Here is a 17,755-nt window from a genome sequence, read left to right on the forward strand (position 1 = left end):
TTTAATTTTAATAATATTGAATAATTTAAATATTAATATTTTAAATTAAAAAATTTAAAATTAAATATTAAATTTGTTAATATATTAAATTAAATATTAATATTCATTAATTTTCCAAAAAAAATTAATATTCATTAAATGTATATTATTAAAGTTTAATATAAAAACATTTTTTCTGCCACGTGTTTGTGTTTTTTCGTACAATGTTTTATATCTAAATAAACTTTCAGTCCCTAAGTTTGTTTGACGCTACCGAACTGCGGCTAAAGCATGGAAAGATCAGCGTCCTTCAACAAGAATCATTCTCAATTATTGTATCATCATTTAAATGCCAATTCCTGTAGAGTGTTGATTCCTAGTTAAAGCTTTTATGCTGTAAGCGAACAGCAGCCATTCTCATATTTATGCAGTTAAACACAAAATTCCTCAATTGATGTTTCAATAATCAATCTACGATGCAAGTCGAAGTTGCCTTTCAAGTTCAATTCAGCAGACGACACGTATCAATGGGATCCTTGCTGTTATCAAAGTTAATATCAGAATAACTCCAGGATATAATAGTATGAAGTACTCTTTTTATTATCCAGCCAACGGCTGTACCCTATATATGATAATAATATATAACAAACGCAAATTTGCTTCTGTCAGAGCTTCACATCAATACGGACATACATAACCAATGGGCGAGATTAAAACATGATGAAGATGTCAGAATTCATTCCCCCCTATCCCAATCTCTGGTATATATGATAAAAACATGATCATTTTATCAGCAGAATCATGTTAACAGAAAGGCATGCACATGCCTATCTCTTCCTTCATCACCTTAACCTGTTATAATTGGATCGCAAATGTACCTACACACGTACTACTACATTGCATCCTAGGCTCCTAGCTATATTCCTCCAAAAGCAGCATGTGAAAGTGAAGATACACCCAAGCCTAAATGGTTAGTTTCCTATATCACCATCCACAACCTCCTTCCCAGCGACCCGGACACAGCTAACTGGTTAGTTTCCTATGTCACCATCCCAACCACGAGTGCCTCCTTATACCAAAAAAAAAAAAAAAAACTTATCAAGTATACAGCCCTCCACAGAACTCATTAGTGTCCTATGTTAGAACCCATATGCAAATGCAAATAGTAAACATGGAGACGAAATAATCCTTCAAATCTGCTGGAAAATATATATACTCAAAAGAAACATAAAAAATAAATCCAGTATAACGTGGGACCTAATCCCAAGCACTTGTCACGCCAGGAGCATATCCTCCACCATAATTGCTAGGGACTCCATATGCACTCCCACTATTCCCTCCACCATAGTAATCCAGATTCCTACCAAAGGAACCCTCTCTTCTAAAATCACGCCCACCAAAACGCCCTCCTCCAGATCTCCGATTTTTGTTACCACCATAAGGAGCTCGGGATGCATAACGGGTGAGCCATGCAGGCACCTCTTGATTTGCTTCTTGCATTAGCTCAGCTAGTGGCCTTGCCAGTGACAAATTGCCCTCATTAAAGAAAGCTGTAGCCAACCCTGTTTTACCAGCACGCCCTGTCCTTCCAATCCGATGGACATAATCATCAATGTCATTGGGAAGATCAAAGTTGACAACATGAGCTACATGGGGTATATCAAGACCACGAGCAGCCACATCAGTTGCTACTAAAATCGGGGTCTTCCCGCTCTTGAAAGATCTCAATGCTAGCTCCCTTTCCTGCATACAAACCGAAAGCATTTATGTGAAAACATAGACCTGCCAAATTCGGGTAAATGTAAAGCATATGGCATGAACACTGCAACACAACTCAAAACAGCTTTCAACTAAAAAACCTGCAATAACTTTTTCCTAAAACAGCTTAATCTCCTAGTATTTAAAATCAAAAGGATATAATTTCAGCTTGAACAAAAACAAAAGCCATCCCCAACAAAGATGGCTTAAATAGTTGTTAACTCCCTCTCAGCTGAAGTTGCTCAACTAGCTGGCAATTGGCATAGGCGTTTGTACCAGCTTAGCATCAGCTATTTAAAGACTCCTAAGCTAGCCCTGTCTAGAAAACCTATCCAAAATGCTTTTGGAACAATGAATGGATCACTAAAGATGTGATTCAGTAGAAGAGAGAATGAACGCAAGATAATGTCATTAAAAGACATGGATTAGTATATTTAACAAATACAATAATGCAAAATCGAGATCATTTGTCTAAATCTGGCTTCCAACAGAGATCTTGATCTTCACGACTGCATTCTAGAGTAATTGGAATGAGAGTAATGCTCAATAGAATACATCAGACTTCAGTATAACATTGGCAAAAAAGAACATAGGATAAGTTGTCATATCAAGCAACACACTTAATGAACAAGTATATAATTCCACCCTAGCACAACAACCATCTTGTTTCACTTCTCTTTAGCAAATTTATTTCTTAACAATCACCTGTTGAGTCCTATCACCGTGGATGGTCGTTGCTGGGAATCCATTCATGCACAACCAATGTTCCAATGAGTCAGCTCCCTTCTTAGTCTCCACAAAAACTAATGTCAAAGCTTGCTGCAAAGTCAAAGACACACGACTATCAACAACTATTAATCATCTCCATTCTATCAATTCAATAAGACTAGATACCTGAATTAGCACCCTGACCAGTAAATATTCATCAAAACAAATACAACCAGTAATTAACTTCAATTGAAATATATATGGATAAAGCAACTTCGATAAGCAAGTCCATACATGATGTCTCACATTACCTTGCCATGAATTCCATTTTCCCTCTGTGCATGCAGAAGATCCATGAGATGGCTTCTCTTATCCGACTCGTGAACAAATTCAACCCTTTGAACAATCAACTCTGTACTAGAACCAACCCTCCCAACAGCCAAGAATATGTAATTTGAAAGAAAATCAGATGCAAGTCTCTGCACAGCCACCAATTCACAAATAAATTATGATATGTAATTTGGATAGTCTTTTTTTTATTATTTTTAGAACCTCTGCTATCATATTAAATGCATTTGAAAAATTATTCTAAAGCAAATTTTAAGGCCAAAATACATTTTTACTTCTTTAGGATTAGTAAATTTTGAAAGTGAAATATACCAAGCCAATCAACCATTTAGTGCTTGAGCGAATGCCAGGGCAAAATCAATTTTACTACTGAGTAAAAACAATTTCCATTTCTTAAAAACATATATATATATATATATATATAGAGGTAGCAAAAAGAATTCAAACCAACACCAAGATTACATAACATGAAATCAATTCACAACTTGAACATTTTACAATTTTAAGTGCAAAAATGAGTGAAATGTCAAGAAATCAACAGAGAAAAAGGAAATCAACAGAGGAACCATATTTGAAAATTATAACCAACCTGTATCTCTCTAGGAAAGGTAGCACTGAACAACATCGTTTGTCTCACACCTCGTTTAGGCATGTCCATTTGTTCCACTATCTTTCTGATTTGTGGCTCAAAACCCATATCAAGCATGCGATCGGCCTCATCAAGGGCCAAGTATCTAATCATCTGCAATGACACTCTAGCCCTCTCTAGCAAATCGACCAGTCTTCCTGGAGTTGCCACAAGAATATCAACTCCTCTCTCCAGCTCTCGCAACTAAGTACAGAATAAAACATTAGTAAACAAAAGAAGTAACAAACAAACAAATATCAGATATTAAGAAGTTGGAATTTGTAAGGAGACTAGTAAGCCAAAAGTCACTATAGATATTTAAAAAAAGAAAAAAAGAAAAATTCCATAAGAACATAAAAGTGAAAAGTCAGGCAACACAATTAGGTACAGCACATGAACTAAGTTCCTTGATACTTAACCTAAAGAAGTTAATATCCCTCTTAGCACCATATTTGTCACCCACTCAACCTAACCACAACTTCCAGGGAGAATATATCCAATATCTTATGAAACACACCAGACACCTTTACACCCCAGCTCAAAGAGGATGGAACTCTAATTAGACAAAAATGTAAAGCAAACTTCAATCCATTTGAAACAAACCATTAACTAATTATGTCAAAAACAACATTGTATCTGCACTGCTGTTCCTCTTCTCAATAAGTAGACCTCTTAAACTTATTAGTTGCATTTTAATCAAATTTTGTAGAAGATATCCTAAAACAAAATCCAATTTTGTGATTAATCTCAAACTATAACAAATCAAAATTGTAGTCAAAATAGACATAATGTAGAAAAGTAAAATAGTCTAGCATTAAACACAGTTAACAACAAGAACCATACATATCAAATAATATACAGCAAGAATGATATGCAAAACCTAATTTGATGCAAAAACAACCTGTTGGTTAATTGATGCTCCTCCATAGGCAACTACCACCTTGACACCAGTTTGATAGGAGAACTTTTTGGCCTCTTCGTGTATCTGAAAATGTATTATAATCAGAACAAAATTACATTAAACCATTCTAAAAGATTACCTGTCCTAAGAATCTCACCTGACCAGAAAGCTCCCTTGTGGGAGATAGAATGAGAGCAAGAGGATAAACAGTTCGTGCTACCCGTGGTCTCTGTACATACTGCTCCCGCATAATTCCACTAATAATTGGAAAGCAAAAGGCAGCTGTCTTCCCTGACCCAGTTTGAGCACAAGCCATCAAATCTCTTCCTCCTAGTGCTATAGGGATTGCATGACGTTGAACTGGAGTTGGTTTCACATACTTGCACCTCCTAATATTTTGATTCAACAATTCCCCTAAATCTATATCAGCAAATGTATTTACAGGTGGTGGTACATTTTCCCCACTAGTTTCCACCGGAATATCCTCATAAGCATCGAAATTGATCCCCGTATTCTCTTGTTCATTAAAAGCCTGGACCGTATTATCAACTACATCATCATCACCAAATGGGTTTACTTCCCTTTCTCTCCTATCCCAACCTCCACTTCTATTATTCCAACCGCCGCCTCGTCCAGCTCCAGCATACCCCTGACCCGGACGCCCAAATTCGGGCTTAGGCCCACCTCCGCCGCTCCATCGGGACCACTGGGACCCACCAGCGGTGCCGCTCAAACCAGTCCTTTCAGTAGCCGGACCCGACAAGATGGGTGCGTCGGAAGCTGGACGGTTACGAAGGTGGGGTGGGACATAAGTGGATCGAGTAGGACGAGGTAAGGAATTGTTGTCTGAAACTGCAATTTCAGATGCAGAGTTTGCTACAGAATCTGCCCATGAAGTTCTCATAATTTTCTCAAACCTAAAAAACACCCAAAAAATTCCCAACAAAAAACTAATCCAACCAAACCAAAAATAAAATGAAACCCAAAATTTTAAATCCTCCAAAAAGTCTTCTTGTCCTCTCCTTTCTGTAGATCAGGCCTGAACAATGAAAATGCAAGCAAAGTCAACAAAAAAGAATTGAAAAAAATGCAGTTGATATAACCCAAAAAATTGCCAGGGAAAATACCATTTAAATGCAAAACGACTTGCACAGAGAAAGATTATTAAAATAAAAATCACAAGAATTGATGAGAGAGACAGCAGAAACCTTTGTTGGAAGTTCTTTTGCGGATGGGGCCAGGAAGCGGAAAAATCGGGTGTCTCGATATTTTTGCTGTTCGCTAACTTTATGGCTTTCAAAAATCAGATCAAAGCTTTTCCTTTCGTGGTATTTTCTTTTCTTTTCTTTTCTTTTCTTTGCTTTTTCTTTTGCTTTGGTGTTGCGGGCAGGGTGCAGCAAGAAACGAGAGAGAGTGAGAAAAAATCTACAAAAGCCAGTTTGGTGACCGTACAATTTGGGGCTTGCGTCATAATTAATAGCTACCCCTCAACGGCGTCCTAAATCCGCGTTTCGTTAATAAATTAATATAACCATTTTAATAAAACTCTTAATAATAGAATTTCACTTTAGATTTTTAATTTCTTTAAGTTTTTATCCTAAAATTTTTATTTTTGAAAATGTTATTACTTTTATATAATATTTTTCATTTTTATGTTAAACTTTTTTAATTAACCATGTTAAGATAATTATTAAAAATATTTAGTAATTAAAATTATAATACAATGCTATATCTAATTAGTTAAAGTTACACTACAATATTGTTAATTAGTAATTATATAAAAAATTTAGCAATTATAATTATGATACAATAATACTATTATCTAGCTAGTTAAAGTTATACTATAATACTATTAATTAGTAATTATATAAAATATCTAATAATTAGAAGCATAATATAATATTATTATTACTGTTAGTTAATTAGAATTATATTATATATAGAGGGAACTCATTCATTTATGTAATAATACACAATTAAAACTTTTATGTAAACATGAACAATTTCATAATACAAGAATTTTCTTAATAAACTTTAAATGTGCTATTTGTTGAAATAAGAAAAAATCAACAACAAAAGTGGAAACAATGAGAAAATAAAATGATTTGTTGAGGATTAAAAGATTTTAACTTTTCTTTTACTCTCTTTTTATTAAAAAAATGTAGATTTTTTTCTTTAAAGAATTGTGATTTCAAATAATTAAAATATAAAAAACATTATAACTTTATAATAAAAAATATTAACCCGCACAAATTTCCTAGTATATAAATTACAGATGATTAAATTTTCTTTAATAGTTCTCTAAATTGTGGTAATTAGCAAGTTACTGCCGGTGAATGGCTTTTTTCGCACGTGTAAAGAACGGATGATTTTGTTAATTGTTGTACTTCACTCAGCTGTGACTGCCCACGACAGGACAACTTGAAAATCTTTGCTAAATCTCCTCGGAAATTAACTTTTTTTTTTTTACATATCGATTTGTGTAAAATTTTGTCATCTTATATCAACAATTTGAAATTTGGATAAAAGGAAAAGGAAAACGAATTTCCTCGATAATATTCAAACACTAAAATATTAGAATCCGTTGGCTTATTATTTTAAAAGATAAATCAAAACTATTAAGTGCGATAAATCTAATGCCAAAGATTACATTATTTATGTTCCTTTTGATTAATACTTTTTTTTATAAAAATGACTAAAAACCCAAAAACAACTAGTAAAAATAAAAATTTTAATCAAATAAAAATTTAATTAATTTTGACAACATGATAGTATTAGCTACACTTCATGTGAGAAAATGAGAAATATTTTTCTCCTTAACAAGTAGGGGAAGGGAGTATTTTTGTTAATTAAGGATAAAAGATAGTGCAATAATATTTATTCTTCTTATTTAGAATTTATAATTATTTAAAAAATTAGAAAGTAATTTATATATATGTATATATATATTATATAAAGTATTTCGCGTTTGAGAGTGTAATCCCTTGATGAATTGCTAATCAAGGCAATGAAAAAAAAAATTGTCATCAACAATAGTTGTGTTTGATTTGAGTTTTTTGTCTAAAAAATACAAAAATTTATTTTCTTGAAAGTTTATAATAATTTGTGTAAATTATTTGCTTCAATAGTAAATTAAATAAGTTCTTAAATTATTTAAATAAATTTAAATAAATATTTTTTATTATATTCAATCAAGTTCGTATATTTTTATTTTAGATCAAATAAGCCTTTATTATTAACGATTGATTAATTACTATTAAGCAAAATGGTATTGATGTGAAATATGAAAAATGTTATATAGTCATATTTTTATACTAAATTAGTATGTCACATTATCATCAATAACAATATGTCAATATATTACATTATTATCAATAATAATACATCAATATATTATATTATCATCAATTATGATATATTAGAATGTCATGTCAGCGTTACATGGCATGTAATAACAAATGACATTTTCACTAAGTCAATAATTAGTTATAAAAACTTATTTAATTCAAAATAAAAAATATAAAAGTTTATTTGATACAAAATAAAATATAAGGGTTTGATTGATAAAAATTTATTTGAATTTTTTAAAATAGTTTAGAGACTTTTTTTATGTTATATCAAAAATGAAATTTGAATATTCTTTTCTTAATTAAAAAATATATATATTTTGGGGTAATTTATTGCCTCAATGGCAATGGAGAGGAGATCTTGATATTGCTACACATTGGGGTCTTCGGTTTGACAACAAGAGTCACGATCCACCAAAAATTATTTACTGGTAGCAACCATTGATAGATGAGTTTAAGTTGAATGTCAATGGTAATTTCAAAGATGCCTTTTAGAATGTTGCCAAGTGGAGGAATTCTTCGAGACCACACAGGTACTACGATTTTTGGCTTTTCAAAAAATTTTGGACTTTGTAATTCATTACAAGCAGAATTTATGACATTACATCGAGGTTTGCTTTTATGTATTGAGTACAATGTATCTAGAGTTTGGATTGAAATGGATGCAAAAGTGGTTGTACAAATGATACATGAGGGACATAAAGGTTCCTCTCAGACTCGATATTTGCTGGCCTCCATCCGAAAATGCTTGAGTTGTATTTCTTTTCAGATTTCACACATTCATAAAGAAGAGAACCAAGCTATATATCATCTCTCTAATGAAAGGTATACACATAAGAATCTGCATATATTTTCACAAGCTGAAGGTAAACTCCAAGAAATTCTTGGATTAGACAATTTAAATTTATTTATGTTCGATTTAAATAAATATAAAGAAATAGTACTCCTAATTTATAATTTCATCTTTCTTATATAATCATGTACTAAAGTAATATTACTTTCCAGATGCATTCTAAAAAACTATGCATGGGAAGTACTATTTTTACTAGGTGCATTTTTTTTTTCGATCATGGTTTTCATGTAATTCTGGATGTCCCCTTCCTTTTGTACCTTTATTTTTAATTAATAAAATTTACCAAGGTAGTTGGACCTTAAGAGAACTTCCAACATTAAAAAGAAAAAGGTCTTAAGTGACTTAAATTAAGGTACAAGTACTTAGAATAATTCCTTAAAACTCCTCGTTTGGGCGTGGAAAATAGTTTAAATTTGAAAACTTATATCCCACACTTTTTTTATTAATTGAACAATTATATCCCACTTGTTCTAAATTTAAAACTAAATCAAACAAAAGCAAGTACCTTTGAAAATGTCTGTATTATAATTTCCAATCATCACATATGTGTTTAAATAGCAAAGAGTCATAAAGTCCAAAAGTAGGCAATGGTTGTGATTGTCGGCGTAGGAGCTCATCCAATTAGGTAGTTTCATAAATCCCCAACTAGGTGAAAATTGGCATCACTGAAATTTTTTGGTAATTTCCTTTCAAACTCAATTAGGAGAAAAGGGGCTTTTCCCTTCAACCAAATCCTACTAACATTTGGGCTAAACCCCTTCAATAAGTCAGAAACACAGAAACTCGCTCTCGGTAACAAATTGCAAACAAAGCCCAAGGGTGGCTTGAAACCCAACTCATATCATATTTATATAATTAATTACACATATTTAGACACACAGAAGTTTTTTTTTTGGGAGAATAGACTCACATAAGTTATATTATACATAATTAAGAAAATTAATTTACATTGAATGTTAGAATATATATGTTCGTATTTCTTGCGTCACATAAGCTAAAAACTAACTATTATATTATATCATATATTTAAACTACTTTAAAAAATTATCATAAATAACTTTCAAAGTGTGAACAATAATTTACTTCTTTATGCATTTCATAAATAAATTCAAAAAAAATATAATTTGACTTTTATTTATGTTCATTTTTTCATAAAAATTTTGCTAACAAGTAATGTAAGAACACTTTTCAAGATTGTTATATTAAATAATATAAAATTAAAAAGAATATAAATTTTTAGATTGTGAAGTGATTTTTCTTGTCTCTTTTGCCTGCTAATTGCATAGAGGCCCGCACGAATCCAAGTCATTACCTTGTATCGTATATTTTTATAATAATAATTTAATATGACTATTACTATGCTTTTTTGTTTCTTATTGTATTTTTATTTTTTCTTATTTATCACAAATTACCATTATGCCATGCATGATATTATTTTTTTACAAAACGTAAATGGGAGGATAACAATAATAAGACGAAAGAAATTGAAAAAGTTATTCCTTTTTGTTCTCGTTTATATTATCATTCTAGCACTTAAAAAATATCTTAGTCCTCCTGTTATTTTTAAATATATATTTTTATTTACTTTTGTCATAATTTCTTGAAAATAACTTGATTCCTCAAACAAACGCTTTTAAATTTTATTTTTTAATTTTCTTTTTTTTCCTTTTTAAGACACTTTAAATTTTGTAAAAAATAAAAAAAATAGACAAGATTATAAAATGAGTACATGTAGCATACAATTCGAGAATCCTACGAGTGTTCCTTTTTTGGTATTAATCTCCAAAGCAAAACTTTCTATGAAAATATGACACATTTTATCTTAATTTTAAAATTAAATAATTTATTTATTTTTGAATTTTATGTAAAAAAATAGAATGTGGAAGACAAATCAACTGATGTTTAATGAATGTATACCTTTATCTTTTAAAAGATTTTTTGTACATATAAGATATTATTATATTTTGAATTATATAATAGAATTTTCATCTTATGAAATGTTCATATTTTTCATTAAAGAAGACAATGAGTATCTAGTATAAAATACTTTACATTATTTGACTTAATTAAATAAGATTAAAATATCTTATAATCAGAGTTTGAATAATAAAACTACTAATCATCATAGGTTTGGATAATGATGGTAACTATCCACTATTTGAATTCAATTATAAGTAATAATTTTTAATATTAAATTTTAATTATATATATTACTTTTTATTTATAAATTTTTTATAATTAATATAATACATACTAAAATTCATTAATTGTTCTAATTATAATTGTAAACTTTGATTTTATTTGTATGAATTAAGTTTAACTTATTAATTTATTTTTTATTAATAATATACCTAAAAATTAATTTTAATTTTATTTTAATGGAATATTTAATGGATTCAAATATTTAAGGAATAGTATTTAGGATTTCTAAAAAAAAAGAATAGTATTTAGGATAGTGAGAGATGAGTTCAGACAATAATTTTAAAATTTAATCAAATATTTATAAAATTTAGATATTCAATCAAATAATAGAATTTGAGATAAGATATTTAAAAAATAGCAAGTATCTTACACATTGACATTCATATTTTATGAGCATTTACAAATAGAAAAAAACCAGATACTAAATTAGTTATATTAACCTTTAAAGCGCTAATAAAAAATAAACAATACTTAGTAATAGCACTATCGATTCATTGCTTTTACCTATATATAAAAAAACAAAGGAATTTCAAAGGATCACATTAAATTTTTAGAAGTCGTAATAATGGCAAAGCTATTGGGGTGGTAAGGTAATTGCACCTCAGATCTAAGCGGGACGCTCCACTCGCTGCTTCAATTCACGCGCCATCTCATTTCGTCTTCGGGACAGGAGCAACGAGAGCCAGAAAGGGAGTGTAGAGAGAAAAACGAAAAAAGAAAATATTTAAAACCGAAAAAGAAAATTTCCCAATCCAAACTAGGGTTAGGGTTATCCCTAATCCGGATAACGGTTTACACATTCGATTATTCCAACTGTTAAATCAAAGATGGGCGCTAATCCCTCACCAACAGACTCAACCACCGATCTCGATGAGCAGATCTCCCAGCTCATGCAGTGTAAGCCGCTTTCGGAGCAGCAGGTACCTGTTCTTTTCTCACGATCTGCTTGTTTTCCAAGAAAGTACGGAAATATTTTAGGAATTAGCTCAGTAATATATATATATATATATATATATATATTATTGGTGAATGATCGATTAGGCTCTGTTTGGATGCGAAATGAATATCAAAATGATTTTGAATTAAATTTATTTTAATTTTTATTATTGCAATATTTAGTAATAATTCTTATTCTTTTTAAATTTTTAAGTAGAGTTACTTCAGTTAATGAATAAATAAAAAGTGCATTTCCTTTTTCATTTCAGAGCCAAAAAAAAATTCAATTTTTCAATATATTCGATTTAGGTAATTTCGAAAGAACTCGGGATGTTTGAAAAAAAAAATGTTGTGTGTTTAAACTGCTCTCATTGCCAGATTTCTTGTTTTATTTGAATTATGTCATTCTCAGTTTGATCAATGGAAGTCCTTTTCTTTTTTCCATCTTGGGCGAATATAATTGTTAGTAACTGTATTTGCTTTCGTGTTGCCTTGTTTAGGTCAGAGCATTATGCGACAAGGCAAAGGAAATATTAATGGAAGAAAGCAATGTCCAGGTTTACCATTTTATTTTTGCTCGCCTTAGTCTCTAATTCCAGTCGAAATCTTTGTTTTCCAGGATCTATATGTCTTTATTTACTGATGGATTTTGGAGATGCTGAGATTTCTCATCCTTGATAAGGGAAAATATTGATTTTCTTTTTAATTTTTGTATCACAGCCTGTGAAAAGCCCTGTGACAATTTGTGGTGATATTCATGGGCAGTTTCATGATCTTGCGGAACTTTTTCGAATTGGAGGGAAGGTACTTTTTCTGACTGACCTTATTTTGGTATTCAGTTCTTCTGTTTCAGCTGAGGGAATTTGTAAATAATTAGTTGAGACCTCAATGCTTTTGAAGATTGTAGCTCTACGAAGGTATCTTGATTGAGCGAATGTGAGTGTAATGATGATTTTTTTAATTTAGGGTTCATGTCACATTTAGTCCTTGTACTGTAAGAAAATATTTAATGTGATACCCTGTACTAAGTTCAATATGATACTTGAACTTTAGTTATGTGAATCAATTTACCCTAACCTTTAACATTGTTTTCAAAATCTATGTGTGACTAATCAATTAAAATGTGACACATGGCGGGAAAAATGTGACGTCACCCAATGAGATCATCTTAAGTTGCATGCGTGAATGACTTTATGTGTCCTAATTTTTTTAAATGAAAAATTTTGAAAATAAATTATTATTTTTTGAAAAATAAAAAATTTAAAATCCTCTCAATGAAATTTCTTTTTCTTTTCTTTCCTTCTCTCTTCTCACCCTCTTGATCGCCCATCTTAATGGGTTAATCCGGCATCAGTAGGCTGGAATCAGCTTGAAACAGGTTAATCCGCTTCTAACATGTGGTGGATCTGGTCTGTTTTCATGCCTTTTTTGGCCTATTGATGCCAGATTCGGCCTTGGCTGGCCAGATTTGGTTATTTATTGGTTGGATCCGGCTTTTAGGTGGGGGGATTGAGAGAGAGAGAGGAGAAAGGAGAGGAGAGAGAAGGAAAGAAAAAAAAGGAGAAAGATTTTTTTTAAAAATAAATGTTCTTTTTTTTTTATTTTTCAAAAAAAATGAAAGACTTTTTTAAATTTTTAAATATTTAATATTACGAATAATAAATTAAGTTGTAGAATTTGATTTTTTAATTTTTCAAACAATGATTTAAATTTTTGAAAAAAAAGAAAGGAAAATTTTTTGGAAGTTTTATTTTCATTTTTCTAAATAAAATTTTCTTTTTTCTTTTTTTCTCTTATTATATTTTTCAGAAAGTAAAATTTATTTTATAAATTTTCTATTTTTTATTTTGCAAAATATAAAACTATATTTTTAAATTTTTAATTTTTAAAATAAACAATTAAATTTTTTAACAAATGGGAGTATGGCATGTGTCTTTCCTAATCATTGACCTAAAAAGTGACTTGGCATTTTTGGACCAAATGGTGCATTTTGGTTGGTCCACTGACACATCATCTAATTTTCTTAATGGCTTTAGACATTGGCACTGTGATAAACGGAATGAAAGTTTGGATACCTCATTGAACATTTTTTTTATATAGATATCATATTAGACATTTACTTAAACTAAAGGGGCTAAATATGACATTATCCCTTTAATTTATCTTCTTTTGAATGCGTTAACTACATGTAAGCTTTTTCTCTCTAGCACTTCATGCTTTAGAGTTTTGTTTTGATCAAAATTTTCTGTTTAATATTTACCTTTTATAATTAGATAGTGTCCTTATGAATGTCATTCTGGTAATCTTAGGATGTATTACAACTTATATATGCTTGCTTTTCCTCATCTATTATACAGTTTTGCTTTGTTTTTCCTGTGCTTAGGATAAGGCTTTCTCTTGAGCTTATGCGTTACAGTTGTTTTTTTTCTTAACTGACAGTGTCCGGATACAAATTACTTGTTTATGGGAGATTATGTGGATCGTGGGTACTATTCTGTTGAAACTGTTACGGTATGTACATGATAAATCATAAAAAGCCTTTGTCTACCCTTTTTCGTGAAATTATGTTTTCAGTTTCTTCTAAAATATGGTCTAGAGGCAGAAACAGCTCACATTGTAAAGAAATTTGGGCAAGACTTTTAATGGTTTTGGCTGTTAGCTGTGTGAGTGAAATTTGGCCAGATGCTCCCATCACCACCAGAAGACAAACACCTGACTTGGTTTGATATCAGTGGCCCTTAACACTTTGACTTTGAGATGCCTTGGCCTTTTGGAATATTTCTTTTGTTGTTGGGCGAATAATACTGGTTAAAGAGATGGTGAGCTCATTAGATTTTCCTTTGGAATGGAGTTTTGGGTTTAGATTTACTGCATTTGCTCTTATCCGTCACTTTTGGTTCCCTATCTAGTGGAAGCACTTTAAATTCAGATGTAATTCAGGAGGGAAATGATGGGAAACTTATTACTAGTGGTTTTTTTCACAACTTTCCACTTTAAGGAGAGTATACTTCATGCTAGATATTTTTAAAACTCTGGAGTCAAATGGTGTTGCCTGCTGTTACTTTCTCTGTTCATAAAGATGCATATTATTATGTTCATAGAAAGCTTTGCATTAGCTGGCATAATCTTTGTTAATTGAGATCGATAACTTTAAAGATCAATAGTAAAACTTAAACCATTTATGCATTCCATTTGGATGATACTGATTTTTTACTCTTTCAGCTATTGGTGGCTTTAAAAGTCCGTTATCCACATCGGATTACCATTCTCAGAGGAAATCATGAAAGCCGCCAAGTATGAAGTTTGCATCTTCTTCCTGGGCTTCCCACACATGCAAAAGTTTGACATGATATGATGTTATATTTTGCATATCTGAGTCTTAATTCAGAGTTTGTCCAACTATAATAGTGCATGTCAAGCTAATTCTTGATTCATTCCCTTTCTTTTTGGCAGATCACTCAAGTTTATGGGTTTTATGATGAATGTCTGCGAAAGTGAGTTCTATGCACATTCTTCATTTCAAAGGCTGTAGTATTATGAGCCATAGATGTACTAGCTTTCGCGTTACTGTATGTTATTCTTTATCTTTTCAATGATATTTTTTAAACTACTCTTTATCAAATTAAGGAAATAAAGTGCTATTGCATTTGCTTCGATTGATATGATATATAAAACTAGTAGATTTGAGTTTCGGGAGATATGCCCGTCAGATAACTTGCGGTCATGTGGAGACAATATATTTGCTTCTTCCTTTTGCAAATTCGTGATAATATTTTTTCTGGTGATTTACATACAGGTATGGCAGTGCTAATGTTTGGAAGATCTTTACAGACCTTTTTGACTATTTTCCATTAACTGCTTTGGTGAGTAGAACCAATATATGGTGCATGCTAGGAAAGAAAGAACTAAGGACGTATATATCAGCATCATTGATTTTTTGATATTTGACATTTATGTTTTGCTGGGCTGGTTTTTTATTTGGCTTTGTGTGCCGACTATTGTTGTTGTTCTCCTTGCAGTTTAGTGTAGTGGTGCTATTATTATATTATAATATTAGTTTAAAATATTTATTCCTATTTCAGTTTTGGAGTTTGAAGAATTGTCATTTTGGTTGGGCAAGAAAAGTTGGGATTTAGAGCTTGCTATATGTATTCTCATTGTTAAAGCATATCAAGATCATTCTAAGCGGAAAGTAGAAGTCTCGTAGTTTCTACTTTAAAAATTGGCATTTATTATTTTCCAGAATGTCATGGAAGCGATTTGCTGTTTCTTGTGTTTATGTTCAAGCTAGACTGAAGGCACTGCTAAAAGAACATACAAATATGGTTTTCACTGCAGAAGAAGATAAATTATTTAATAATTATTGCGAAAATCAAAATTACCAACTTTATTAGTACATTGTTTTAGTCCTGGCTAAAGATATACATAGCCCTTATAATGTTCGTGTGTTAACTTTATACCTACTAGATTGAAGTGAGAATGATGGTAGTCAAAATGATTTTGTTGTCTCCGTTCACTGATGTATTGATGTTTTCTTCCTTTTAGGTGGAGTCGGAAATATTTTGTCTGCACGGAGGGCTGTCCCCTTCGATTGAAACTCTGGATAACATAAGAAATTTTGATCGTGTTCAAGAGGTTCCTCATGAAGGGCCCATGTGTGATTTATTATGGTCTGACCCAGATGATAGATGTGGTTGGGGTATCTCACCGCGTGGTGCTGGATATACTTTTGGCCAGGTACATATGTCCAAAGTGACCATTTTTTGACGCTTTAGTGTTGCCTTGGCTTTTATTTCAGTTTCTTAATAACAAAATGTGCATTCTTCTCTTCAGGATATATCTGAACAATTCAATCACACAAACAGCTTAAAATTGATAGCTAGAGCTCATCAGCTGGTTATGGATGGATTTAACTGGGCTCATGTAATCATGATTCTCAAAACTTAAATTATTATTATTTTTGCTTGTATGTCCAATATAAAGCGCTTCAGGTTTCGAATTCAAAATTATTTTTTTGGAACAGGAACAAAAGGTGGTTACTATATTTAGTGCTCCTAATTATTGTTATCGTTGTGGAAACATGGCTTCTATCTTGGAAGTTGATGATTGCCAGAGTCACACATTCATCCAGGTCTGTCTCTCTCTTCTCTCCCCTTGTCCTCTTTCTTCCCCACCCTACTCTTTTCCTTTTCCTAGCCATGTATTCACATTTGTACACAAGGTAAAAGAGCAACAGTTAAATTTTGAAATTGGATTCTTGGATGCTTTTCTGTGTGTCTGTAAAGTTGTTAAGTTCATCTTGCTGCAGTTTGAGCCGGCTCCAAGGAGAGGAGAGCCGGATGTTACTCGTAGAACGCCTGATTACTTCCTCTGAAGCAGCTATGTCATAACTGATTCAAGTTACTCTACTTTTCTACCTCTCCTCCATCGTCTTACATAGTCAGGTAGTTGCCAATCCTTTGCAGAAGTCTGTTGCATCTATCACCTGTGAGTTCTTACATGGCATGTTTTTTTGGTGATGGTGGGCACCAAAAGCATGTATGCTAGGCTAGGAAGATGGCCTTTAATCTATCGTACACTTGGATAATCTGTCAGAGAGATTGCATAGCTGATGAAAGACTTGACACTATCAGAATGTATTAATTATGTAGATTTTTTTTTTTAATTTTTTGTGTTTGCTTTGGTTTTCTGGTTCATCCTATATTTTTAGCGTCTGTACTGGAGACGGAAAAGTTCAATATTTAGTGGGTGTTATTACCTTTTCCTTTTCCTACCCAAATGAGGCTAGGCTAGTCAATGGCTATTCTGTTCTATTGTCTTATACCTAAGCTGGATTAAATTTTGAATTATGGTTCTGGTATGTTTTTCTTCTCTTTTGAATTGTTGTTGGATTCTGCGCTTTATCTTGTCTCTGTATGTACATCAGAAGACACTCCCCTCAAGTTTTGGAGGTAGTAAATCATTCATATTTATCTCAGAATAGGCAGCTAAGCTACCTGGGTTGAAATGAGTTGGATTTCATACTCAGATTATTCCATCGCCATGAAGCTATTGCATTTGGGGTGAAAGATTTCACTCTAAAATACAAAAATGGC

General features: G+C 31.6%; 2 protein-coding genes across 3 annotated transcripts; one reads left to right on the forward strand and one right to left on the reverse strand.

Annotated features, from left to right (window-relative positions):
- Positions 1–1,153: 1,153 nt before the first annotated feature.
- On the reverse strand, positions 1,154–5,771 carry LOC110415268 (DEAD-box ATP-dependent RNA helicase 37-like). The gene is made up of 7 exons (XM_021426863.2): positions 5,531–5,771; positions 4,480–5,361; positions 4,323–4,406; positions 3,383–3,625; positions 2,757–2,924; positions 2,443–2,556; positions 1,154–1,722 (listed from the first exon to the last, which is right to left on the reverse strand). The coding sequence occupies exons 2-7, from the start codon at positions 5,224–5,226 to the stop codon at positions 1,237–1,239; spliced, it is 1,842 nt and encodes a 613-aa protein (XP_021282538.1). The 5' UTR covers positions 5,227–5,361; positions 5,531–5,771; the 3' UTR covers positions 1,154–1,236.
- Positions 5,772–11,360: 5,589 nt separating this feature from the next.
- Positions 11,361–17,533, forward strand: PP2A-4 (protein phosphatase 2A-4). Of its 2 annotated transcripts, XM_021426408.2 has the most exons (11): positions 11,373–11,644; positions 12,161–12,217; positions 12,381–12,464; positions 14,100–14,171; positions 14,883–14,954; positions 15,114–15,154; positions 15,457–15,523; positions 16,206–16,397; positions 16,494–16,583; positions 16,684–16,791; positions 16,969–17,533. In XM_021426408.2, the coding sequence occupies exons 1-11, from the start codon at positions 11,552–11,554 to the stop codon at positions 17,032–17,034; spliced, it is 942 nt and encodes a 313-aa protein (XP_021282083.1). In that variant the 5' UTR covers positions 11,373–11,551; the 3' UTR covers positions 17,035–17,533. The 2 variants fall into 2 exon arrangements, with proteins under 2 accessions (XP_021282082.1, XP_021282083.1); XM_021426407.2 differs by having other exon boundaries at positions 11,361–11,644; positions 16,684–17,533.
- Positions 17,534–17,755: the final 222 nt, after the last annotated feature.

This window comes from Theobroma umbraticum, unplaced genomic scaffold (assembly GCF_002168275.2).
Source record: "Theobroma umbraticum cultivar Fairchild unplaced genomic scaffold, ASM216827v3 scaffold_147.0, whole genome shotgun sequence".
Lineage (NCBI taxonomy): Eukaryota > Viridiplantae > Streptophyta > Magnoliopsida > Malvales > Malvaceae > Theobroma > Theobroma umbraticum.

Bases quoted from the DNA above. Each gene is read 5' to 3' on its own strand.
- LOC110415268 (XM_021426863.2), bottom strand. From the start codon at position 5,226: ATGAGAACTTCATGGGCAGATTCTGTAGCAAACTCTGCATCTGAAATT. The intron at 4,407-4,479 runs GTGAGATTCTTA...ATACATTTTCAG, and splicing joins CAAGGGAGCTTTCTGGTCAG to ATACACGAAGAGGCCAAAAA. The intron at 3,626-4,322 runs GTTGTTTTTGCA...TTCTGTACTTAG, and splicing joins GAGCATCAATTAACCAACAG to TTGCGAGAGCTGGAGAGAGG.
- PP2A-4 (XM_021426407.2), top strand. From the start codon at position 11,552: ATGGGCGCTAATCCCTCACCAACAGACTCAACCACCGATCTCGATGAG. The intron at 11,645-12,160 runs GTACCTGTTCTT...TGCCTTGTTTAG, and splicing joins AGCCGCTTTCGGAGCAGCAG to GTCAGAGCATTATGCGACAA. The intron at 16,584-16,683 runs GTAATCATGATT...TTTTTGGAACAG, and splicing joins ATGGATTTAACTGGGCTCAT to GAACAAAAGGTGGTTACTAT.